The sequence below is a fragment of the Marmota flaviventris genome, chromosome 12 (genome assembly GCF_047511675.1).
Source record: "Marmota flaviventris isolate mMarFla1 chromosome 12, mMarFla1.hap1, whole genome shotgun sequence".
In the NCBI taxonomy this organism is placed as follows: Eukaryota; Metazoa; Chordata; class Mammalia; order Rodentia; family Sciuridae; genus Marmota; species Marmota flaviventris.
The window spans coordinates 19,323,882-19,351,504 of NC_092509.1; the positions used below are offsets into that span (position 1 = coordinate 19,323,882).

The 27,623-nt window shown below is 37.9% G+C and overlaps 1 protein-coding gene across 2 annotated transcripts in view; it reads right to left on the minus strand.

Moving 5' to 3' along the window:
* The window catches only part of Pitrm1 (pitrilysin metallopeptidase 1), a 42,351-nt gene that overhangs the window by 11,004 nt on the left and 3,724 nt on the right, over window positions 1–27,623 (minus strand). For both annotated transcript variants that reach the window (XM_027953014.2, XM_071619882.1), the window contains exons 3-23: window positions 26,803–26,909; window positions 26,313–26,464; window positions 25,386–25,500; window positions 25,183–25,279; window positions 24,148–24,308; window positions 19,656–19,782; window positions 19,291–19,379; window positions 18,294–18,422; window positions 17,608–17,721; window positions 17,336–17,432; window positions 16,645–16,779; window positions 15,257–15,395; window positions 11,814–11,930; window positions 10,113–10,245; window positions 8,676–8,796; window positions 8,461–8,537; window positions 8,039–8,204; window positions 7,618–7,718; window positions 6,033–6,153; window positions 4,980–5,051; window positions 4,232–4,344 (exon numbers count right to left, since the gene is read on the minus strand). In XM_027953014.2, coding sequence (XP_027808815.2) covers window positions 4,232–4,344; window positions 4,980–5,051; window positions 6,033–6,153; window positions 7,618–7,718; window positions 8,039–8,204; window positions 8,461–8,537; window positions 8,676–8,796; window positions 10,113–10,245; window positions 11,814–11,930; window positions 15,257–15,395; window positions 16,645–16,779; window positions 17,336–17,432; window positions 17,608–17,721; window positions 18,294–18,422; window positions 19,291–19,379; window positions 19,656–19,782; window positions 24,148–24,308; window positions 25,183–25,279; window positions 25,386–25,500; window positions 26,313–26,464; window positions 26,803–26,909 — 2,483 coding nt within the window. The remainder of the gene's footprint in view (window positions 1–4,231; window positions 4,345–4,979; window positions 5,052–6,032; window positions 6,154–7,617; window positions 7,719–8,038; window positions 8,205–8,460; window positions 8,538–8,675; window positions 8,797–10,112; window positions 10,246–11,813; window positions 11,931–15,256; window positions 15,396–16,644; window positions 16,780–17,335; window positions 17,433–17,607; window positions 17,722–18,293; window positions 18,423–19,290; window positions 19,380–19,655; window positions 19,783–24,147; window positions 24,309–25,182; window positions 25,280–25,385; window positions 25,501–26,312; window positions 26,465–26,802; window positions 26,910–27,623) is intronic.

Sequence of the window (27,623 nt, forward strand, 5' to 3'; positions counted from 1 at the left end):
ACAACCCAATCAACAAATGGGCCAAGGACCTGAACAGACACTTCTCAGAGGAGGACATACAGTCAATCAACAAGTACATGAAAAAATGCTCACCATCTCTAGCTGTCAGAGAAATGCAAATCAAAACCACCCTAAGATACCATCTCACTCCAGTAAGATTGGCAGCCATTAGGAAGTCAAACAACAACAAGTGCTGGCGAGGATGTGGGGAAAAGGGTACACTTGTACATTGCTGGTGGGACTGCAAATTGGTACAGCCAATTTGGAAAGCAGTATGGAGATTTCTTGGAAAGCTGGGAATGGAGCCACCATTTGACCCAGCTATTCCCCTTCTCGGTCTATTCCCTAAAGACCTAAAAAGAGCATGCTACAGGGACACCGCTACATCGATGTTCATAGCAGCACAATGCACAATAGCAAGACGGTGGAACCAACCTAGATGCCCTTCAATAGACGAATGGATAAAAAAAAAATGTGGCATTTATACACAATGGAGTATTACTCTGCATTAAAAAATGACAAAATCATAGAATTTGCAGGGAAATGGATGGCATTAGAGCAGATTATGCTAAGTGAAGCTAGCCAATCCCTAAAAAACAAATGCCAAATGTCTTCTTTGATATAAGGAAAGTAACTAAGAACAGAGTAGGGACGAAGAGCACGAGAAGAAGATTAACATTAAACAGGGATGAGAGGTGGGAGGGAAAGGGAGAGAGAAGGGAAATTGCATGGAAATGGAAGGAGACCCTCAGGGTTATACAAAAGTACATACAAGAGGAAGTGAGGGGAAAGGGAAAAATAATACAAGGGGGACAAATGAATGACAGTAGAGGGGGTAGAGAGAGAAGAGGGGAGGGGAGGGGAGGGGAGGGGAGGGGGGATAGTAGAGGACAGGAAAGGCAGCAGAACACAACAGACACTAGTATGGCAATATGTAAATCAATGGATGTATAACTGATGTGATTCTGCAATCTGTATATGGGGTAAAAATGGGAGTTCATAACCCACTTGAATCAAAGTGTGAAATATGATATATCAAGAAATATGTAATGTTTTGAACAACCAACAATAAAAAATTTTAAAAAATAAATAAATAAATAAACAATGATTAAAAAAAAAACACACAGTTGAGATGAACAAGGCATTTTTACCTTAAACCCTTTCCCTGTTCTTTTCTCAGCCTCCAGAAGCTCATTCATCTGCTGGGCTCCCATGTACCTGTCACTGACACCTCCACGGAACGCACTCCCTCCTGTCCACCTGGTCACTCGTCCCAGGGCTGGCCCTAAGCTTTCCACTTGGGCGGGCAGAGCAAGGAGTCTAACTACCCAGAGGGATCTGGAAATATGCACCCCTGCTTCCATCATCCCGCAGCCTGCTTGAGGGAGTGTGTGCCCTCTCTGCTCTGCTAGGCAACTGGCTTTCTCCTTGCCTTCGCCTTCTGCAGCTTCCCTGAGTCACAGGCTCCCTGCTCCTCCGCATTCCTGCTTTCTAAGTTTTCCTGAAGCCCCCACATGCTGTCTGCCACTTCATCTCCATGCCTTCTACCTTGTGGCTTTATGCTTTTTAAGACTCTGTTGACACTTTGCAGAGTTACTAGAGGGTTCAAATATAAACACACAGGTTCCATCTGCCACATTTACCCTAAAGCTTCAAGCCTTCACTTATTCAATTTTTACCTACAGATAAGGACACTAACTTGGGCATTTTGAAAGGAGTTCATTTAGATCTATAAATGTTAGCATTTTTACAGGAATACTGAAGGAATATAAATTGTTTACAAAAATAGGCATCATACTGAGCAGGGAAAAACAGAAAGTACTTCCTCTAAAATTAGGAACAACAGAAGGATATCCACTCTCAATACTCCTACTCATTGTAGCTCTTGAAATTTCAGTCATAACAATTAGGAAAGAGAAGGAAGTTAAATGCATACAAACAGGAAAAGAAGTCTTCAAATTGTGTTTGCTGATGTCACAATCCTATACTTGAAAGACCCAGAACACTCGACCAGATGACTTATAGTGCTTATATAGTCAGCTAAGTAACAGGCTACAAGATCAGCATACAAAAACCAATAGCTTTTCTGTACTCCAATAATGACCCTGATAAAAAAGAAAACAGAAAAACAATTCCATTCACAATAACCTCAAAAAAAAAAAAAAAAAAAAAACCCAAGCAAAAACCTGGAAATAAATCTAACTAAGGCAGTAAAAGACTTCTACAATGAAAATACAGAACACTGAAAAATGAAATTAAAGAAGACCACAGAAGATGGAAAGACCTTCCGTATTCTTGGGTAGGCAGAATTAATAGTGTCAAAATGGCTATGATGCCAAAAGCAATCTACAGATTCAATGTAATCTGCATCAAGACACCAATGACATTCTTCACAGAGTAGCCAAAGCAATTCAGAGGAAGAAGTAATGCTGGAGGCATCATAATACCTGACTTCAAATATATACTACTATAGCACAAAAGCAGCATGGCACTGACATCAAACAGACATGAAGACCAATGGAATAGAAGACACAGACACAGATCTACATAGATACAGTCACCTGACCCTTGTCAAAGGCTCCAAAAACACACAGTGAAGAAAAGATTGCCTTTTTAACAAATGGTGCTGGGAAAACTGGGTATTCATATGTAGAAAAATGAGCCTAGATCTCTCTCTCTCTCTTATTCTGCATAAAAGGCAACAAAAGTTACCAAAGACCCAGGAATTAGACCAGAAGCACTGTGACTGCTAAAAGAGAACATAGGCTCACCACTCCATCGTAGCAGCACTAAATGTCAGCTCCTAGAGCTCACGAAATAAAACCAAGAATCAATAAGTGGGATGGCATCCAATTAAAAGACTCCTGCACAGCAAAGGAAACAAGAGAATACAGAGAGCGAGCCCACAGAATGGGAGAAATTTTTTACCTGCTATTCCAAGAGGGGATTGATATCCAGAATATATGATGAACTCAAAAAACTAACATCAAAAAGAAAATAACCCAATCAGTAAATGGACAAATGATCTAAACAGACATTTCTCAGAAGAAGAAATACAAATGGGCAACAGAACATGCAAAAATGCTTAACATCTCTAGCAACTGGGGAAATAGAAATCAAAACTACACTGAGCTGTTCATCTCACTCCAATTAGCATGGCAGCCATGGAGAATACAAATAACAAATCCTGATGAGGATGTGGGGAAAAGATGCATTTGCAAATTACTGGTAGGACTGCAGATGAGTACCACCACTTTGGAAAGCAGTATGGAGATTGCTCAAAACACTAGGAATAGAGCCAGTGTATGGCCCAGCTATCCCACTCCTTGTATTTATCCTGAAGAACTAAAATCAGCATCCTATAGTAATACATGTGTACCAATGTTTACAGCAGCACAATTTACTATAGCCAAGTTATAGAACCAGTCTAGGTATCTGTCAACTGATGAATGGATAAAGAAAATAATGTATACATACACGTATATACAATGGGACTACACAGAATAAAGTTATGTTATTTGCTGGTAAATTGATGAACTAGAGAACATCAAGCTAAGTGAAATAATCCAGAGTTAAAGAATGTTTTCTTCCTGTACGTGGAAACTAGGGAAAAGAAAAGAAAACGGCATAAAAGTGAGATCTGACAAAAACAGAAGGGAGACAAGAGAGCAGAGGAATGAGACACAAAGGGAGGGAGGAAGGTGTAGGGAAAACACTGAGGAAAGAAATAAAATTATGCAATTTTCTTATATGAATATAATGAATCCCACTTTTATATACAATTACAATGCACTAATTACAAAAAATAATAATAATAATAGAAGGGAGACCAGCAGAGTAGAGCAAGGGGACGAGGAGGAGGAAGGAGCAGAGGGAAAGCAGAGATACTGTGGAATGAGACTGAGCAAATCATATCATGGGCATATAGGGATATAGCAAAATCAGTTGCACTATTATGCCTAATTATAATACATTTTCATTAATAAATATAATGTTTTCTTTAATTTAACACTAGGCATATTGTTGGGCTGTGTACAGACCCCTCAAGGTGCACACTTTGCATTTTTTCCACAGAAGTTCTTGCCGACTGGGCATAGTCAGCAGATAGATCCCCTCACGTGGCAGTGCTCAAAGTCAGTATGAAAACTGAGCTTGACAAGACAGGCCTTTCTTCTTTCTAATATGCTCAAAAAGTGCTGTTCTTAAAGCATAGAACTCAAGGTGCACCTACCTGGCATGATCTGGATGCACGTAGGGGACAGTCCTGATACACTCACCCACATAATAGACTGGGAACGGCAGCTGGAAATGTGTCTTCATCTGGCAGGGTTTGAAAGTGGGGTCCTGAGGGACAAAGGAGCTGGGTCACACCAGGCTGCAGCAGCTAACACGGCCCACAGGCACTACAACCTCCCTGAGGGAGTCACTCATGGCATGCTCCTACTTAAGAGCAAGGCACCACAATTACCTCACTTCACACAACCTCTGGCTTTAAAACTAACATGAAATATTCCACACTTGTTGTGATGCTTTAAAATACAGTGTCACCATTAAACTATAAATACTCCATTGCACATCATTTCTATCACAGCTGATTCTTTGGGAGCATTTTAAACTGTCATCTTGTGATGAGCAAAGCCCAATGGCTTCACCGCAAAAGCTGAGTGGGTAGGAGGGATCAATCGGACTTCCTAACTAAGGGCAGACTGCTGATCAAGCACCATGAGCTACAGGAAACTGTGAGGAAAGGGAGGAGCCTGTGTCCTCTACCCAGGAACAGGGCCCTCACTGGGCAGTCTCTAAGGGACAAGGCTCAGAGTAGTAGTGACCAAATACAACTAACAATTCTAAGGACACAGCCCAGCCCAGCAGGATACAGATGAGGCCCAGAGGAGCACTCCCACTGTGAAGGTAAAAGGACACCCATGCAAAGCGACCAGCAGGGTTCGCTCTGGAGTCAAGGGCTTGTGGCCACTTACTGTGATCAGCTTTCTTATGATCTGGGAGCCATTTCCATGTGCACATTCACCAGACCCACTGTGTGCAGGTTTCTGAAAGTAAAACATTTCCAGTAGAAATGAGAAAAACCCAAAACTCACACAAAAGAGATATGGTAGAGACTGTGTAAAACTCACAGAGCTGATAAGGATCCAGGGAGATCTATTTTTAACTCTTAAATAACAAATATTTAGACATTTAAAAGAAGTGAACTTATAGAATTTTTTCAGATAGTCAATGAAAAAAGTCCTTGTTGTATATCACAATGAAAAATATTTTAAGATTTCTTTTCTTCTTTTTGCGTTTTCTAGTCATAAAACTGCATCCAGAACAAGAGGATGTATAACACGAATGGGCTGTGTGCAGAGTCACAAAGCAACAGGAAGCTGCCCCCACACCATCTCCCATAGGTGAGGAAGAGAAGCTAGTGAGACAAGGGGCAGCCAGGGAACCAGGGCACAAATGGAAGAAGGGATGTAAACATCAACAGACAGAGAGGACCTTGGAAATCATTCCTGCAAAATCCTCCAATTCTCAACACCCTCCAGTGTAAAGTAAGGCCTCTCACTGATCATGGTGAATCAGACTAAAACCACCTTTGTAAATTGATCAGATTGATCAGGTTATTAATGACTGATATTGCTTTAGATAAAAATCCATGAACTAATGAGTCACAGCAAAAGAATTTTTTAACTATCTTTTGTCTTCCAAAGCCTAACAATGGGAGAGACTTCATCAGATAATTGTTTTCAGCTATTTTTATGGCCATATTCCAAACCAGATTCTGCCTTTCCTTGTCAGGGGACTGTTCAATGCAAGACACAGAACAACAGGTGAGCACAGGATGGAGGGCAGACGACAGGGCATGAATTCCTTTAACTCGGCCAGTGCTAGAAAATCTACGGATACCTCTTCAGTTTCCTCACATCAAATGGTTTTAGAGTTAAATGATTAATATATATATAAAAACTGAGACTGACCCCTGGTGCCTGCAAGGTGCCCAGTGACCACCAGCTTTATGACCAGGGTGTTACCTCAACCACGTGTGGGCGGACAGGCTTCCTTTCCTTTTTGCTTCGACCAAGACTTCTGATGAACTTTTCTACCTCTTTTTCTGCCTGAGACATCTGCTGAGGAGTAGCATTCACTGAACATCTGATTAAAAAATTATGTATAGTAAACCATTATTATAAAAAATAAACACTTTGATTCTTCACATTTTGTATAAATCACACAAATATGAAGTGAATAACAATGTTTCTGTATAAGACAATATTCTAAATGTTAAAAAGAAATACTATCCAAATGTGAAAATAACACAGCCATCTTACATCTCTACAGTGTTTTCAAGATATCAGACTTTCACATATTTATTTTAATGTGTTATATCTTCTAAATAGTCATTAAGATGTAAAGAAAAAGTTGTTGACTCTAAATTCTGTGCTCTTAAGAGCAAAGAGAATACAAAGAACATTTACATTTGCCAGTACTGCCTTCAGACTTACGTAATTAGAAGACTCAAAACTTTAAAAATTCTTATCCAGAAGAGAGATCAATTTGAAAATATAAATTGGTTGCTAAAGTAAAAAATTATAAGATGCCAAGAATTACTATGCTTCCAAAACATATTTTTATACTACTTTCCAAATTCTAAAAAAATCACAAATGCTAACGTATAAAATTTATTTGAACTCCACAGTATGTTGGTAGAATATATTTTCCATTTTAACTAAAAGGCTGGTTTAATTAAATTAATATAACATTTAGGCACTTAACTAATGGAATTGGATACATTAGTTCTTTTGTTCCTTATGATAAGCCTGCAAAGTAGGGTTTTATGGCAGAGGAGGCAGAAGACCTGAGTGGTTAAGCCACCCAGGATGGCCGTGGCGTACGCTTGAGCACTGGGCCAGAATCTGCAACAGGCCTGCTGGACTCCAAGCCAGAGCCCTGACTGCCAGGCTCATCTCCTGCCACTCACAGTACGACCCCAGAATCTGCTCACTGATTGTCAGGAACCATTGGTGAAAGGTGCCAGGACTGTGAAACCAAGGACTTGTACATTTTCACACCAGGGACCAGTGAGTACAAAGTCAGGGTCACTGTAATAAGATGCTGCAAATAAACTGCTAAGGATTTAAAAATTTAATTATGCTCAAACCTGAAGGCATAAGGCCAACTTTATGCGCATGAGTAAGCTGGCCATAATATAATTTTGTTTTTATAAGAAACTGCACTTTTACTCTGGTCTTGAGCAAATTAACCTCTATCCAGCTTCACATTCTCCTTATTTAAGGAACATTGCTTTTGGAAACATATAACTTTAAATCTTTGTCTTAAATCTACTTCGCAGTTCTAGAATTAAATTAGCTTGCTTTCTTCTCCATCTCCCACAACTTTTATTGAACTTAAAACAAAATTCTTTTCATTTCCATAGCAAATGATTTTAGCTCATTAGAATGTTAAGTCTAGAATCAATTCTATAACTTATACTTATATCAAATAGTCTTTCTTCCTTGAAGATAAAATTATATAATTTCAAGTGAAAAATATCTAAAAACCACACTCAATAAAATAGAACAAATAAGATCTTTCTTTAGAAACAACTCAGGAACCTACCTCATATTATCACAGTTTAAAACATGTTTCTTGATCCGTGGGAACTTTCTCAGGATTGGTTTGATGTCTGTCATTTCAGCAATTCTCTTCATCAACCTCACCTGAACCAAAGGAATCAAGCACAAGAATGATCAAGACCACAGACAGAGCCCCAGTCTGAAAAGCAGAACCCTCAATATCAGAAGCCTGTAGGAGACATGTCCCAATGTTGTGCTTGTGTGTGGTAATCGACAGCTGAGGTAGGGTGGTGTTGGAATAGAGGTTGCACAAGGAGGAAAATGAGTTAAACAATTATTCCCCATGAGATTTGGTAATTATAAAGTTAGTGCTTCTGACATACGTAACTTATTACCAGAAAGAATCAGCAACTCTGGAAGATGTGGCTAAGCCAGAGTAACAAGCATCCCTTCCCAAGTCTCACCTGATTCATGCCACTGAAGGTCTCTTGTAAGTCCCCTGCAGGCGTGAGGGTCCTGCTAGCTCTGAGGGTTGCATAGAAATGTCCGGAGTCTGGGATCCCGTTGGAGAGCTCCTGAGCTGTCATCTTAACTAACACTTTGAAGTGTTCGTCTTCTTCAAAGGATGGGCTATGGAGAAAGAAAACCAAAATAAATTCCTGAAGATCCATCTGTGCCCCCTTCAATATCATGGAAACCTTTATTATGTATAAGTTTTCAGACTATTTCAGCATTTTCGGGCATTTTACTGGTCCATAGGAATGACAAGTAAAAACAGGCTAGGAAACCCAACAAGGACACCCTGAGTGAAGTCTACTCTTAGAACATTTCAGTGTTACATTTCTGATACATCTGAAGCATTAACATCTTTTGCAAATAAAGTTACTTGTTAAATATTTCACTCCACAGGTGCATCATGTCTGGAAGATTTCGATTCAGGCAGAAAGATGAAAATAGCACACCCTATATCATGAAAGAAAAAAAAAAAAAAAACAAGTAAGAACTTATAGCGTAATTTAAAAGAAAAAAAAATACACTTTAGAATCAAACCTTTGAGGACAGCTATGATCCTGAAGGGGAATGTTACCTGCTCGTACGTACCTGCTCGTATGTGTCCGGGTCAGACTCGTCAGGGAGCACGTGGGGAGACACGGTCATGTCTCCCGTCTTCAGCTCCAGTTGCTGAGCCTGTTCTCTGTAGTTGAGAGTGCCACAGCCCAGCCTGTCATGGCAAAGCAGCATTTCCTCAATTACCAAGGCACCTGCATTGCATCGCTTTTAAAATTGTGCATCTTGAATTACAAGTTTCTTATACTAACTCATAACATGGCTTTCCAAACCTCTTTCTACATGTCAGAGGTTATAGAGCCCAGATGCATTTTGGCATTAACACTCTCTAGACTGCTCATGTGCCTTCTCTCTAGAGTGGAAACCAGTTCCTCTTATTCAGGAAACTCGTTTCCAGGATCCAGGCCACTAGACACTCTGGCAGCCAGTGTCTAGCACTGAAGATAAAAGTCTGAATTCCATGTGCTCTACCAGCCCTAAGATTGGAAATAGTTGACAAGTACTCTCTATTTTCTCCTAAGACATTCTGAAACATTTCATTTATTCAAATATATGATGGTCTTGAGGGGAGAAATCCCCAAAATAAGTCTTTTTACTTTTAAAGAAAAACAGTATTACTCTTTGCATTGATGCTTCTAAAAGAAACATTCTCACCAATGCTCCTAAGGCAAAAAATAATCTGAGCCAAGAGGACAACTCTGAGGTATTATCTAAAAATGTTACAAGACAAGCAGTGGAAGCTCTTAGGAAGGCTGACACTTTCAAAAGGTGGAGGCCCTTTTTCACGTGACCTAACGCACAGTCAGGGTGCAGTGCCCACAGCCACACAGTGTTCCGCACATGCAAGCATCTGTACCTCCACAAAGTACAATCTGCTTCAGTGATTAGGTTCTCTCTGTCTTCCTGGAACAGCAAAGGAAGGCTCTGTCTACTGCTTATCCTGCCACCTTTAGCCTCTGACATGCACAGAGAAAAGGAGCAAGCAGTGTATGTGTGCTCCTGAGTGTTTCCCAATCTATTCAGACACCTGCTTACAGAGGACAATGAAGTGACCTGCAAAGTCAGCTCAGCAGAGAAGCAAACCACAGGAGCAGGAGGCACACCATGCTCTCGCAAGTCAGACCTAGGCCTAAGTCCTGCACTGAACTGCTTATATTTCCTGATTAAACACAACTGTTCCTTTTTAAACTCTTAATAGATAAATAGCACTGATATGATCCATTTGTAAGTATTACCTAATTCTCTATAGATTTATAAACTTTTAATGCTATATATTATAGTAAGAAAATGTAATTTCCACAAGAAAACAAATTTTAAAGTATACCATAACATTGTAAGCTTTGAAAAATGAGTCACTGAAAGGTAGTTACTATTAAGACAATATAAACACACAGAACATACACATTTATAAAACACACAAAGATGTGTTGAATTATATAAATGTGTGCCTGTTGCAAGTCTGAGACTCACTTGGTAAGGACGCTGCAAAAGAGGGGCACATACGGCCTCAGCTCCTCGGGAAGTGTGTTCAAACTAGAGAAGGCTCGGAAGTACACCAGGCCATTGGTGGGCTGCGCGCAATACTGCACGGGGATCTCTCCAGCTAGAAAAACAAAGTGAATAATCGTTTTTAACCAGTAAAATTTTAATCATTTTTAATATTGAAGAAATAATACTATGCTTTTCAAGAATGGAGGTCTAAAACTTAGTAACAAAAAAAAAATACTATTCACTCATTCCAGTTTACATGAAATTCCCTTTTGTACTTTCATTATGATAAAAAACAAAAACAAACAAACAAAAAAACCCAGAAATGATCTTTGACACTAAAGCAGACACTAATTTTTGAAGAATCAGAATGGAAGAACAGCTATGCTCATCTAATTAGTTAACTATGCCAGCAATCCAGTGCCCGCTGCTCACCTTTACTAAAACCTACCCTTCATTCACAGTGACTTAACTAGGTCATTCCAGCAACATCTGACCCGACTGTTTCACCGACTTTAAATGCTGCTCATCTTCCCCCAGTGGTTGTACTGGACCTTAGCTGAGACTCTTTCTGTGGTACCTCTATGTATCTCCCAGTACATTCTGTGAGCTCTTACGATACTGTGGTCCGGGACACCTCCAAGTCTCTGGTGGGTAGGAGCTGTGGATTCCATTTTGTGCATTCCTACCTAGCACAACACCTGCAACCAGAAGAGGGACTAAAGCCTTTACTGATAACTGACTGGTCTTTGCTAATTCTTTTAATGAATACCTAATGAGGTTCACTGGTAAGTAAAGACCACAGGAATTAAAACATCAGTGGGACAAGAGCCCCACTCCCCAGAATAAAGGAACTTATGCCAACATGCACATGCATAAGCACACATACAAATAAATTAGACATGATAACACAACAAGTACTATTAAAAAATAAGAGGCAGGTTTGAGTTGTTTCAAGAAAACAACATGTGCATGTAGTCTAAACTCCTATTCTCAGTGGTACAAGTTAATGCATAACACTGGCATCCGTTCAGTAAGCTCCAACCATGCCCAATGCTAAGTTTGACATCCACACCTTCCAGAGTATGGGGCTGGGGCCAGAGTAATGTTATTCCAGAGACACATGTCTCATAAGCTACCAACCAGAAGCCAAAGTAAAATTAAGTAACTCTGAGAAAACAAAAGCAGTGACAGACCACAGAGCAAAACACTTTGATGAGACAGGAGGCTTCCAGCAGCCTTCAACTCTCTTTCCAGTCAGTCGATCCTACACTTTCTGCAGCATTTCTTCATCCCTCCACTTCTCTCCTACACTGACAGTTCAGCTGAAGAGACAGTTTGGACAAGGACCCAAAAGGGTGCCTACATCCTTTAAAAACCACTTAATACCCACAGCATAACCCAAATCCTTATCTGTTTCCAGAAACAGCAAATTACAGAGCCACTTCTAACCTACTCATAGAAAAAAAAAAAAAAACACAGGTTGCTACTGAGTAAACAAGTCACTGCCATTGAAGATAAGGAACAATTTACAAGACATATGAAGAGCAAGACAGTCACGTTTTCTGGAAAACATCTAAAATGTGACCCTGCTTCTCCTATGGAAACTGATGTTTAACTTAATCAAGAAACTCATACACCCTGAACATGAGTGACATTAGTGACATGAGTGTTGAGTGAGACCTGTTAAGGCCACATCCAGGCTTGTGAAAGGCATGGAGGGCTCAATGTCTGAGACTTTCAGTGCTGGGAGACAGGAGGCATCTTGAGGTTTACTTTGCTGACTCCGTAATTCTAAACCTAAAAAGAAAAAGAAAAGGGAAAATGAAACACTCAGGACTACAATTAACAGATTTTACCCAACTGATCTCCTCTCTGCTTTTCATTATCTGACATTCAAAATTAGCAACCCCAGGCCAAGTGCTGAGTATGTGAGCAACTATGGTGCGGAAGGTATCTGCATTTCCAAGCGAACTTTTCACAGGCATTAAATCTGCTTTGTAAGGGTGTTTGTTCTAAATCTCATTCCTCAACTATTTTGAAAACAAAATTTAATTGGGAAGTGGTTTTTTTTGCTCAATAAGTTCCCCTCTGAAACTAAAAATTTTATATTGGATAGAATGAACTTATTTTATAACCACTTTTTGCTGAACTGAAAGTAATAACTTTAATACTTGTGTTCTTTTAAATTTTCACTTCCATTAGTAAAACGTTTATATAATCACATAAATATCACAAATGACAGCAGTATTTAAAAATACACTCCCTACGCCTGATGATCCATGCATCTAATCAGAGGGAATTCTCTCCCTGGGGAATTATTCCTCAGAACCACAGCATCCAAGAGAAGAAAAAATCTACAAAATCCAGAATTTTTTTCTGTCACACAAGCATACAAATGAATTTGTTCACAAACATGGTTTGTAGGATATAGCTGTGCTGAGCTAGTAGTTTAACTCAACATCACAATATAGAATACTCCTGCTGACTGGTGAGCTGACCTCCAAAGGAACAACACAGCTGCCCTCATCCTCTGTGAGAGCACGGGATTACCTGACAGTCCACTCAGGCGTGGCACCTGGGAGCAGGTGAGCGTCTCATGCACTAATCACTCTACAGGCTAGGCCCAAAATAAAGTAAAAGTTGAACGTACACTCCACTCCCCGCTCCTCAGGCCTGTGACCTGGAGCAGACAATCTCTGCTCCTTGAGGTGTCAGGAGCCCAGGTTCCCGTGAGTTCAGTCCTTAAGACCTTCCCTCGCCTGACCAAGTTGAGTTTCCCAATCTTATGCTACTCCATTTCTAACTCTGTGTCTGTGATATGAAAAAGCCTTCTCTTACCTCTTTCCTTACCAAGTCTCACCAATAGCTAAGACCCACCTCCTCTAGAACATTCTGCAACTACTCTGACAACCCAATTGCTCCTTCTTTGAGTGTACACAGTGTCAAAAACATTAAATATTTTCTTTTTTTCCCAGCAAATCAAAGCTCTGTGGCGCAGTAAGAATTTTACCCCTTCATAGTACTTAATACATTACACAGAGAAACTAATATTTTTCAAGATGAAAGTTTTTAATAAACTTATTACTCATTCATCTTTTTCCCATTAGTGTTAATTTATGGATTAAACTTTAATTCACGGAACTGAAGTCCATATTTTAAGACATACTGACCTGAAATAACTATTAAATGCACTACTAGCTGCACTGTGTCCTACTTAAAAGGAACTTGGCAGTGAATTGGTAAGGGAAAAACATACTTTAGTAATATTAGCATCATTTACAATGTACTGGATGTACTGTAGTATACTAAACTTTCTTCAAACAAAGCAGACCTTAAAGGCCAGCCCATAAATATGTTAGCAATTTAGGAAACATATATTCTGTTGCTTAAGCATGGACTTACCTTATGGACTTACTATGGCTTTAATTAAAAGTGAAAGCTCAGAACCTGTCAATCAGCATCATCAAAATGCTTAAAATAGCTGTGTCTAAACAAGAACTCAAGTGTCAAGAAGAAAGGTTACGAGTTGCCATTAAGTTTTCCTTTACTAGATTATATAAATGCAATCTTATCATAATCGAAATGGGATTATTTTCCAGAGTCACTTATACTTCCTAATGAGCCAAATAATTGTTCCCATAATCCCAGCCAAAGCTGCTTTCTTGTGTGTGTGTGTGTGTGTGTGTGTGTGTGTGTGTGTTGGGGGAGCGGGGGGGGGGGGAATATGTGTGTATGTTGTAAAAATTTTAATAGGCTTTATTAAACAATTATTAATCTGCTCTGTATCTATAGCTTTGCCTTTCTAAGGGCATCATACAAATGAACTCTACAATATGTATTCTTTTTTTTTTTTTTGCACGCATTGGGGCGGTGGGTATATAAGGATGGAACTCAGGGGCATTTGACCACTGAGCCACATCCCAAGCCCTATTTTGTATTTTATTTAGAGACAGGGTCTTACTGAGTTGCTTAGCACCTTGCTTTTGCTGAGGCTGGCTTTGAACTCACGATCCTCCTGCCTCAGCCTCCCGAGCTGCTAGAATTACAGGTGCGTGCTACCACACCCAGCTTGCAGTATGTATTCTCTTGTGCCTGATGTACTACACTTAGTGTAATGCTTATGAGATTCATCCATGTTGAGTTAGCCATAAAACGGAATAAAATTATGATTGAGTCATATTTTTTAATATGAATATATATGTTGATGGAAATTTGTAATGTTTCAAGTTTTGAAATGTCTTTAGCCCTTTGTAGTTAATTCCTAGCACTAAGACTGCTGAACTTCAGCACTGTGAAGCACTGTAAGAAATTACAAAACTGTTTTCTTAAGTGGCTGGACCATTTTGCTTTGCCATCAGAAATGTGCAAGAGTTCCACCTGTTTCACATGCTGATTACACTTGATAATTGTAGCATTTAAAATTTTTACCTATTGTACTAGGTGTATAATGATAGAATTTGGGGATTGTAATCTGAATTTTCCTAATAAGCAAGCAGGTAGGGTGGAGGAGAGTGTTGGGCAGACAGAAAGGAAGGGGAAGCAAGTGGAAACCAAATGGAGGAGGGCCTTGAATAGAAGCTGATGAGTGCCTGTGTGCGTCTTTATTAAATCACAAGAATTAGGAAGCCAGTGAAAAGTACAGCCTCTTCTGTGTCTTGACCAAGTCTAACCTACACACACGCTTATGGTGTCACATGGCTAGCACAGTCCTCTGTGCCCACGCTGCAACCTGCCTCTCTGAACACATTACAGCTTATATTACCTATACTGTTCATTTGGCAATTAATTAAATAATGTGACAATAAGAAAAACTTTGTTGACATTTTACAGTATCTGGTAAACAGAAAGTACTTACAAAATCTGTAAAATGAATAAATTTCATAAAGCTACTTTCAATTACTCCTGCTTTTCCTGGTGAATCACATGAATTTTCATTTAGGGTTGAATCTCAAAGTTGAGCCCAGGGAATCAGTAGGAATTCTGTAGGTGCCCAATGATTATTTGTTGCCTTCAACTATTATCTATCTAATAATAATACTTGCCTTCAACTGTTATCTAGTTAATAAACAGTTCACTAGGTCTGCATGAAGGAAAGGGAATTACCAAGCAATGGAATATCTGACCTTTTTCATAGATCTGCTGCTTATCTTCCAGAGAGAGAGAATCGACCTTTTGCTTCAGTTTTTCTGTTTCTATTTGTGTTTGTTTCTCATAATACTTGTCATCTGGCTTCATTGATAAAGTCAGTTTATGCTGATTATTCTGCAACAACCACAATAGCAAAAAAGTTAAAATGGGACTTTGTTAATAATGCCTGACCTACTAAACCAGTATCACATGTCCTTGGTTCTGCAATTCATCCATTTTTAAAACAATGATAATAAAACTTAACTCAAGGGTTGCTTTACAAATCAAAGTATGTAAGCCACATAAAATCCTTAAAACCAGACCTGTCATGTAGAACATATATAATTAACATAAGCTGTTACTCTTTTTAGAATTATTATCTTAGTCATTTTGTCTTATCCACAATTGTAAAAAAATTCAACACTTCCTTTAAATTTTGGTTGTAAAAAGAAACTATTTGGGGCTGGGGATATAGTTCAGTTGGTAGAGTGCTTGCCTGGCATGCACAAGGTTCAATCTTAAGCACCACACACACACAAAAAAAAACTGTTTGCACTCTTTAGTATTATAAATCTTGGATGTCAGTTTAAATTAAAAATAATAGAACTCTAACAATTTCTGTTTAATATTCATTATCCTATCAATTTCTGAAAGGCTGGAACAAGTTTTGATTCAATACTTTGCATATTATTAGGACATTAGATGTTAATTTAATATAAAAATAAATGTTGGGTAACTGGTTTCTCCAATTATTTTAATAATCTAAAAAATAAGTACAAAATGCTCATTTGTAATACTATTAAGAAAAGTAAGAGAATTAGAGTATAATGAAAACCTATAATAAAGAGAAATTGCAGGTCAAGTTATCAAATCATGTTCTATGTCTGAAACAATGGTACATATTAAAAGTTACCCTCCAAAACAGGCAACAGTCTGACCCACCAGTCATAGCTTTTAAAAAGTTTAATGAGTTATCTAGAGCAAGAATAAAGCCAAGTATAAATGCCTAGAAATCCAGGAATGCAAGCAAACATCAAAAGAACTCAGTCACAAAAATAGAGAGTATACAGTGTACTTAACTGTTCTTATAGTTTATATTACTCTTCCATTGACAAAATAGGAAAATGTACACATTTTGTTAATACATACATATATAAAAATGGACACAGATATCAGTATGAAAAAGATCAACTTGCATTAAAACCTGGAAAACAATGTTAGTGTAAGCATTTACATTTTTAACTAGAAATTAAGACATTATGACATCTATACATTATTAGAAACTGACTTACATAAATATACACATTATGTTCCCCTAATGTTCCTTCTAATATTTTGAAATCCAACTTAAAAATTAAAGAAATAAATTCTCCAATTTTCTTACCATAAAATATTGTTTCACTTTCTCTTGCAAAAATTTAGGATTTTCCTTAAGGCACTGCCTAAATTTAGTCAACTGATTTCCCAACTGCAAGAGTTCCACAGGGTCTCCATCATGATTCCAGCAGGAAGCTACGTACTAGAACGAAAAACTTTAAATTATACATAGCATACCACCAACATTGTACTATCCCATAAACATTGTACTACTCGGTAAATGTGGAAGGCATGATATTTTACTGAAATCCTAGTTTCTATATTTAAAAAAAATATGTATGATTGTTTATAACAAAAAAATAAGTCTTTAGTTCATTGAAAAGGAAAAAAACTCATTTTAACCATGTTTTGTTCTAAAAAATTAAAAGCACAGGTTTAAATTACTTTTAGAAAATACAATTGTAACCAAGAATTTGCTAGATATCATATACATTTAAAGTTATATGTAAATTTATTCCACATTAAAACATAAAATATCAAGAAGCCAATTAAATAAGTTAGTAAAAAGATAAAAATTTACTATAAAACTAAATTAAATTTATATCTGATTTCAAAATAGCCTAACTTCCAAGGTTCAAATGAAAAGCACTATAAGTACGAATCTGTTTTCAGTGCCATCAAGAACCACTAATCATACAAATAAATAAGCAAAACCAAACCAAACCAAAGCCAAAACCCAGATGGTTGAGAAATCATACCGATATCAGGGCACGTCCAAAACTGGTTGACTGATGCTTCATTTGAATTTCAATTTTATGAAGTAAAGCTTCTATTTGATCATCTTCAAATCCTTTCCTAAAGAAAGGAGATGGTGAAAAGAAAAAGTTCAAGCATTACAGGTAGCATCAACTACTAAAACATGTTTTGTTCCATATAGAGAAGGCTAAAATATGGAGAAGCCACAGTCCTTCCAGGAAGAGAACTCTTGAATGAAAGAAGAAAGCAAATCATTACAAAAGACCACACTTACTCAACTACTTCGTCAAACGTGCTATCCACAAGGTCCCTGACCTTCTGAATATCTTTCTCTGCAATCCCTTGGAGGCCCACGCTGAAATACGCCTCCTTTGTGTTTCCATTATATCTAGAAAACAGAAACAGGAAGTGTGTTAGAACCCACATACTCTCATCATTACGTCGCAACACACTTTAAAAATGAGAACTAAGAACTTTCAACTGCAGGTTCTAGTAAAGAAAGCTCACAAAAGCCATGTTCTCAGATACTCACTTCTCAGATAACAATTGGCCAAAAGTATATTTATGTCTTTTCAAATACTTATAAAAATCAGTATAGAATTTTTGAACTATGGCAAAATCTAGAAATGGAGAACTGCTGAGTTTTAGAAAAACTTTTTAAGATTTCCAAGACTTCTTCATGATGTGACTTTTAAAACAGGCATCAGTATGATATTCTGAAAATTCAAAAATGCTATTTTTTTTCCACTTTGGCCAAAGGTCTCTGGATCCATAACCTAATTCAGAGGTCCCTGTTAGGAGGGGGGATGTCCTGAGCATGGCGGGACACTGAGTAGCATCCTTGGCCTCTACCCACTAAACACAAACAACATTCCCTCCAGTTACAACAACAAAAATGTCCCTGACAGTGTTAAGTGTTCCAGGGTGGGGCAGTACAAAATTGCCAATAATAAAACTTACCCAACATCAGGAGAAAAGTCTGTGCCAAGTCCAGATTCAATTAAAGCTTTGTAAAAGGGGGAATTGGGCCCAGCAACCAAGAGTGAAGACAGAAGACTTAATGTGAAGGCTTCAAATGTGTCAGTGATACTTTATGGGAAAAAAAAGGATGGGGGTAGGCAAAAGGGAAAATCTTTAACAATTATGAACGTTTCTTAAGTCATTTAAAAAACACTACTAAAATAACAATTTTATGTCCAAACAAACTGAAGTTCTTCTAGAAATTCTCGTGTTTCACATTTGTTTTAAATCATTATATGAACAAAAGAGAAATTTTTTTTAATATATCAGGCTGCTTTTTTTTTTTTTTTAACTCCAAACCCCATACTCTAAATGTATATTGAATGCTCATCACATGACAGTTTGCCAAGTACTTTCACATACATTATTTCAATTACAGGTACAACATCACAGCAACACAATAAACGACTGGTGAGAGGGCACAAAGAGTCCCCACTGTGCAGCTGCTATACTACATGGAGCCACAGGTGGGACTGAGCCGGTGTCCTCCCTGTCCTCAATACTCGAGGCACCAGTTCTCGCCTGGTCTCCACAGTCTTTAGAATTACAAAGTTTTGTACGTGGTATATTTTTCCATGCAAGATATCACAGTATTCTCACAATCAAAGAGACCTTTGACCATACAAATATAAACAATTGCTAGAAGTTCTAAGGCAGCTTTTCCTCTGGAGGATTACAGCTTTAAAATAGAAGGAAGTAAATCACTTTTCTGCTGGACAGCTAACAAAAACGGTTTTCCCATGAAATTAAACCACATAACCACTTTCAATGCTATAAAAATGTTCTTGACATTTTGTTCTCATTCTTAAAACCTGCTTGACTCTTGAATCCCAGCTGTATGTTGATTTATAATTGACTTTCAAATTCTCCTCCTAATGTTCTATGCTGGGTATTTTCCTGTTTTCAGCTAGTAAAATCTTTAGCAATGTATACTTACTCTGGCAAGAGGAAGCTAACGCTGACCATTGTTTGTTTAGAGGTGTCTGCAGCAAGTGAATGTGGGCCACATGTTATCTGGAATTCCCTCTGCAAAATGATGCGATGTATTGCGTTAGTGGGAAGAGAATCTGAATGGTGGTAACTTAAACAGGGTTATGTGTGGATATATAAAATGCTCCAAGACAAGCTTTTCACTAAGTTTCTTTCTAAACAAATAACAATTCCCTAGTCTTAAAAAGCTCTTATGCATACTGTAATGACCACTGCATTTTAGAATATAACTATTAGTACACAGTTCATCCTCATTTCAATGTATTTAATAGGTAAGATAAAACAGTAATAAAAACTAGATGAGGCACTTACTGGCTTATCCCAGTGCTTCTGAGCTGGCACTGCAGTATTTGGTTCAATTTTCTGAAATTTACTCAGTGCTTCTTCATGAATTTGTCTCAGATGCTGTTCTAATTGAAAATTACCATAAGTGAAGAACCTAAAATTTTGAAGGAATATGTTGGTCTGTTTTAGTTTAAATGATTAGAAATCAACAGTGATGTACAGAATAGAAGACAAGGAGACAAATCCACATAAATACAGTTATCTCATACTAGATAAAGGCGCCAAAAACATACATTGGCGAAAAAAATGGCCTCTTCAATAAATGGTGCTGGGAAAACTGGATATCTATATGTAGCAAAAATGAAATTAAACCACTATCTCACCATGCACAAAACTCAACTGAAGAGTGGACCAAGGTCCTAGGAATTAGAACACAGACCCTGCACCTAGTAGAAGAAAAAGTAGGCCCAAACCTACATCATGTTGGATTAGGTTCTGACTTCCTTAACACACTCCTAAAATATACGAAATAATATCAAGAATCAACAAATGGGATGGATTCAAACTAAAAAAGCTTCTTCTCAGCAAAGAAAATAATCAATAATATGAAGAGAGAGCCCACAGAGTTGGAGAACATCTTTACTACATGCACATCAGACAGATGCACATCCCAGATATATAAAGAACTCAAAAATCTTAACACCAAAAAAATAATAAATGGGCTAAGGAATTGAACAAACACTTCTCAGAAGAAGATATACTATCAATCACCAAATATATGAAAAAATGTTCAACTTCTCTAGTAACTAGAGAAATGCAAATCAACACTACTCTAAGATTTCATCTCATTTCAGTCAGAATGGCAATTATCAAGAATACAAACAATAATAAGTATGGTAAGGATGTGGGGAAAAAGGTACACTCATACATTGCTGGTGGCACTGCAAATTGGTGCAACCACTCTGGAAAGCAGTATGGAGATTCCTTAGGAAACCTGGAATAGAACCACCATTTGACCCAGCTATCCCACTCCTCGGTCTACACCCAAAGGCCTTAAAATCAGCACACTATAGTGAAACAGCCACATCAATGTTCATAGCACCTCAATTCACAATAGCTAAACTGTGGAACCAACCTGCCCTTCAATAGATGAATGGATAAAGAAAACTGTAGTATATATACACAATGGAATATTATTCAGCAATAAAAGAGAATAAAATTATGGCACTTGCAGATAAATAGATGGAGCTGGAGAATATCATGCTAAATGAAGTAAGCCAATCCCCCCAAACCCAAGTTGAATGTTCTCTCTGATAAGTGGATGCTGATCCATGGTGGGTAGGGGGGGTGTGGAGGAACTTTGGGGAGGGTAGGGAAGGAAGGGGCATGGGAGCAGGAAAGATAGTGGAATGAGATGAACATCATTACCCCAGGTACATGTATGACTGCACATATGGTGTGACTCTAACATTGTGTGTGAAAGTAGGAGCAAATGTGACTCCATTTTGTTTTATGACTTCATCCTGTAAAACAACCATGCCAAGTAGAAGAGTCATGACTGGAGCAAGATGTTCTTTTCCTTTTGCTATAGAAACCTTTAAGAACACGGAACTACCTAATGGGGTATTGTTTCTGTAACTAGGGTAACGGGCTCTGTTTCTGTAACTGGGGTGACTGGGATAACTGTGATTGGTTAGGCTTCCCTCCGCTTGACTGCACTGTCCTGCTTCTGTAACCTGGCTTGCTTGCATTGGCTGGACCCCCCTGAACATCCCTTTTGCGGTTTTCAGGCTTATAAGGAGTGCCTTTGCAATTGTTCGGGGCTGATCAGGGGAACAGCTTTATGTTCTGGTCAGCCACCACAGGTGTGCTTCAATAAAGGCTTGATTCGATTATATGTGAGTGGTCTGGAAGTCAGTTTATGAAACCCTGGGACAAAGCTTTAACTATAACAGTGTATGACCAGAGAAATGAAAAGTTGTGCTCCATTTGTGTACAATGAATCAAAATGCATTCTGCTGTCATGTATAACTAATTAGAATAAAAAATAATCGGCAGTGATTTTTTTTTTGCATGAAACAGAGAATACGCAGTATTATAGCAACTAACAACCCTCTCCATGTTTAAGTAAACTTTGCAACCAATATATATTGTTTTGCTTAGTTTAAATGCAAACACTGATAGACTCTTTTGTCTTTTTAATAAGATAGGTGGCTCAAACAAAACACAAACCATAAGAGGGCTTTATTAAATGCAAATGCCGCAAAAAATATTTTTTGTATTAAAACTAGTATAAAGAAATTACAAAAACCAAATGAGTTATTTGTTAAATATTTTACCACCCTAGCTACAGTACTACAATAATTGATCTAATATTGATAAAAACAAGTAATTTCATAAAATTCAATTTTAAGCTGCAAATTTCGGATTATAGATATAAACCAGAGAAGTCTTATAATGCCAGAGTTGATTGTTTTCTTTACTATAAAGCTGTCTGAGCTACGGTTAAGATTTGGGGATTAGCCTAAAGATTCCTTAAAAACTTTTATGCTCAAGGGTTTAGAAATAAATTGTACAGACAAGGACTTGGATAATCCACTAGCAATCAACATCCCTAGAGACACTTATCTCTCAATACCTTTTGCCATTCAGTCACAGAATCCAGTGGATAAAGGACTAGCAGAAGATTCAGAGCACAAGTGCCTGGATGTGCATGGGGATGCTCAATGAAAGCTAAGAAAGTGTTAGAAATAAACTACCAAGGCTCACAGCTGGGACATTCTGAACATGAAAATATATAGGTTTCATCTGATCATACAATCTCAAAAAAAAAAAAAAAAAAAAAAAATATATATATATATATATATATATATATATATATATTTAAATACTTTCATAAGATCATAGTGTTATTTAAAAAACAGAGCAAAATGAAGATGGCTGAAGGGCAGGAAAGACAGGAAATAAGCCTCTTTCAACATGCGACCATCTGTCCCACTAAAGTTGGAAAAAAAGCAGTTCTCATCCCACCAGACCATATTTCAGGGTAACGCAAGAGTCCCAACTGATAAGGAAGAGCTCTTCTTTGTGTAAGTCCAGCTAATAGACGTAGAAGTAATTACAAAATGGAAAGACTCAGCAAACTTTAATAAAGTAGTTGATTAATGAAATAGTTATCAATAAGGTGAAAAGGAACTGCAGTAATTTTCATGGAGTATCAGAACCTCCACCTGCCAGATGGCCTGTGATTGTGTGGAGAGAAGCAAACTCTCACCACATAGAGGCTGGGTGTCACCCTCCTACAGGCTGACTTCAGCAGGCCTGTGGAGCATCAACAGGCATCAGAGTATCTGACTGGAATGCAGCAGATGACATGAGCATCAGCCTGAAAGATTCCCTGTACAAAGGCTACACCTGCCTCTAACCAAGTCCTGAAATCCAAGTTTCAGTTCTTGAAAAGTCAACAAACACCACGAAGAAGCAGTGGAACAACTCAGAAAGTAGAAAAAGTCTAGAGGAAGCCGGGCCTGATCTCCCATCGTCCTCCTTGAGAAGGTAACCAGGACATGCTGAATAACAAAATGCCATATGTGGGCCTCATTTGGACTGAAAACACATTTTGGGGGATATGGAGAGTTTGAATAAGTGTAAAAATGTTATGCAAGAAAACATTCTTATGTTTTTGGGTCACAAACTATTTAGAGGTGGACAATTGTGATGTCTATAATTTAATTTAAAAAACTTAAAAATTATCTGTATAATAAGTGTATGGGGATTCTACTTTTATATATACTTGAAACTTTCCATAACTAAATTTTATTTTATTTTTTTACAGAACAACCTTGTTAAGTATGATTTTACGCTAATATTTATTTGTAAATAGAATTGTTAGTGATATATTAAGCCAGCAACAATTACTACATCTTCCCCTTTAATGTGCCAAGGGAAAGCTTCAGCTTTTCAGGTACTGTGAAAATTAGCCCTACAAAGTGGATGCCATCACAAGCATTCCCATTTTACAAGTAATGAAGCTGTTACAGAGGCCAAAGAGAAGCACTGGAACTCTCCATCAAGGTGACTCCAAAGGCTGCTTGGAATGACCATGTTGTGTGCCAATGACCATTATCAATCACCACACATGTTCAGAATGAACATCAAAATAAGTTAGGCAGGAAACTTAAACAAATCATCTTCCCAAGCCTCACCTACCTCTTAAGCGAACATTTCTTTGCTAAATGTGAGGGAAGCCATGTCATTCAGTGTAAGAAGACAAACAAATCAATTCTTAATTTACCATTAATCCTTTAAAACACCATGTTAAAGAGTGCTAAAAACAAGTATATGAGTTGAAAATGATATTCAGAGATACCAAGGGCTCAAGAACAGTCATCTGCTTGAAAAAAAGCCCTCCAAAATAAATAAATAAATAAGTTGAAATCATGAGGCTTCTGTTGGTTTAAAAAATAAATAAAATAAACAAAACTATGAAAAATGAATAAAAAATAAAACAAAATATTACCTGGCATTACTTGGGTGGTAGTGAGTAGCATGAAACTGTTTAAGCTGCTCCCATGTGAGCTCTGGGATGCACAGTGGATCACCTCCGGAGATCACTGAGTAAGTATGGTCAGGAAGAATTTTGTTCTGAAGGTGCTGGGAGAATATCCTCTCATTATCTGTCTTGAAATTTTAAAAAATAATAATTCATATGCAAAATACAGTCATGCACTGCATAACCACATTTCTGTCAATGATGAATCACAAGTGCAATGGTGTCCCATAATATTTCAACATGGCCTAGATGAGTAGTAGGATGTGCCATCTGGGTTTGTGGGCACATACTTCGACATTCACAAAACAACAAAATCATTTACTAATACTTTTCTCAGCACTAAGTGATATATGACTATAAAACACACTATTATGTTACAATGCAGCAAATTAATCATACTCTGGACCATATCCCTATATCACATGGCAAATAAAACTGTTCTAAAGGTAATCAATGATATCCGTGCAGTTATGATTTAATGTTACATTTAATTTACTCATTATCTGTGTACTGGATCCAACAACTGGCTCTCTGGGAAGAGAAGAGCAATTGGCTTTTCAATATGCTCTGGGGGAAAGACTGAACCACTAACGTCAAGACAATGGCTGTGTAGGACCCTTCCGTCCACTAGCCATAAGGACCTGAGGACGAGAAGGTGTCTTGGAAGACATGACACCAAGTGGGGCATGAAAGGATACATTAGCCAGATGAAAGAGGCCACAAGAACCAAGAAGTGACATGGAACACACAAGCCACACCATGCCCTACAGAGACTAGGACAGACAAGGCTTGTCTTCCAAGCCAAGAGGACACACGATGATGCCTGGCCCTTCAACCAAGGGTCATTTCTGGTCACAGCGCTGACCCAGCTAATACAATGTTATTATTTAAAATGAGAATGTGAGACAACTAAATGTTAACTACCTTCAAGCAGTTCTATATTTCAAAATGTTATACAGGTAAAATGATTTTAACTCAATAGATAAAAGAAAAAATACTTACAAATGCTCCCTTCATTTCATTAAAGACAACTCCTTTGAAGATCAAAGGCGTCTGGGGATCACTTGGATCCTCATGTTCTAGTCTCCATCCTTCCTGCCTAAATCATAAATAAATAAATAAAATGAATAAATGAAAGAATAAATAAATAAAATAGTGATTCTAATACTAAAATCTAAGTTAACCATCAGTTAATCTGTACATACCAGAAATCTAGTTCCCGCAAGCATGGAAAAAAGGTTGCATCCAAATATACTGAGAGGAGATTCTGAAAATCCTTGTGATTTTGTGTGGAAAACGGATACTGAGTAAAATCACTAGCTGGGTACAAATAAAAAGTAAGATTTTATTTTTTTAACTTTTTTTCTTTCATGTTAATTTCCTCATTTTTATTGGTGCATCATAGCCGTACATATTGATGGGATTTATTGTTACATATTCATACATGTGCACAACATAACAATAACATTTGGCCAATGAAAAGTAAGATTTTAAAATACAAGAAATTTCTGCAGAAGTTGTTTTCAAGCCTCTCCTCACCATAACAGTGAGTGTGAATTGTCAGAGGAACAGAAGCCAGAAAACCCAAGCTCCGGATCCAAGCTTCACTTCCACCCTTGGCTGTCACCCCAACTTGCTGAGACCTACCAGATTCAAGGTTTTCCCTTAATAGACATGAGCACTAATTTTCAGTAGATTTTTATGTAGTTCAAATTCCTTTAGAGAGATTTTCATATTCCTGGAAAGGCAGTGTTAATTCTGCATAGGCACTGCTTTAATTTACACTTTAATCTCACTCCTTCCTAGAATACTTGGGCACACCAGCCTATTCACATTCTTGACACTAACCATAATGCTATAGGCACCAAATATAGCCATATTCCCTGAAAAAAAAAACTACTCTGAACTTTTTCAGAAAATGCTCAGATATCTTTCTTCTAAAACTCCAGTTTTTATGATCTAACCATGATGTGGCTACCCTAAAGGAATAAATTTCTAACATCTTTCCACTAGATTAGAGATCAGTGATTTATTCTATGGCCAACAACTCTCTTTACTCATAGACACTTACTGAATGTCAGTGTTTGCATCTGGCAAACCCAATAGTGATTATGGTTCAGGATTAGTCTTACCTGTGAAGGCGTTCATGAAAGTGGATAATGACCTGTTCAACATTTTGAAGAAAGGATCTCTACATGGATATTTCTGAGAGCCACACAGGACTGTATGCTCGAGAACATGTGGAACACCAGTACTATCCATTGGGGTAGTACGAAATTGCACACTAAGAAAAAAAAGGATAAACAAATCGGGAAAGGTTAAGCTTAATACTGTCCAATAGAAATCCTAAACATGGGATCACCTCCAATTATTAAAAAGAATTATTCTAACATCACAGTCTTTCAGCATTATCATTTCTGATAATGTTGAAATCACTGAGTCAGACTGTAAGATTTTAACGTATTTCTGAAATAAGGATAGAAATTCATGTAATCTTTTCCTTATGTTTTCAGGTCTTTCTGTCTATAAAAGTAAAATATCCATGTGATATCATTTTAAATTACTTAATGTACAGTAGATGCTTTAAAGAGAAAGAATATGTTGGTACAGTGCATCACACACCTGAACACATTATTTGTGTCTTCTCTTGCCAGGTGCAAATATCTGGCTCCTGTGTTGTCATGGCTGAGCTTCACTGCAGTTAGAAAGAGTTCAGGAATAGATGTTACCTGAGGTAAGAAGAGGCAATATGAGTGGAAAACATGGGAGAAATGGTTATCTTCAACACATGGACCGAACAGGCTGCTCTGTTTTAAATTAGACAGTGCCAGGAAGCCAGCACTTGAAAGCTAGACGCACAGACCATCTTGTCCAAATCCCTGATCCTGCAAACAAGAAAATTAAGACCTGAAGAAAGGCTGATGTTTCTGTTTCTGTTTTCCTTAAGCACTTACCTTTTTAAGTTAAGCATTTGCTTAAGCATTTTCTAAACATGTCATATGTAACCTGTGAAGGAGATTTTTCTCATCCCCTTTTGTAGATGAAAAACTCACAGCTCAGAGTGATGAAAAAGCGGCCCAGGCCACATAGCCAGGATTCCCTGGTGTCTCTGCTCTTCCCCATTATTCTATGTCACATCTAAATAGCAGTGGCTCAATCTCCGCATGTTTACTGTGCATCTCTGGCTTTTGCACATATGTGCTATTTAATGCTAAATACTGTCCTACAGGGAAGGTAAATGTAGAAATGGCCCTGAGCGTGTGAAAGTAGAAGGATTCTCCTAGAAATAAACTTTGCTTGTTCTAGTTTAGGATGAGTTCTCTGAGGTAAGCAGGGGTTATTACCAGCTGCTGATCCCTCCTGGGAGGATGATCATGCACATAAGCAGGACCTTTAACCAGGACCTCCTGATAAGAACCAGGAGGGTATAAATGCCCTCAATG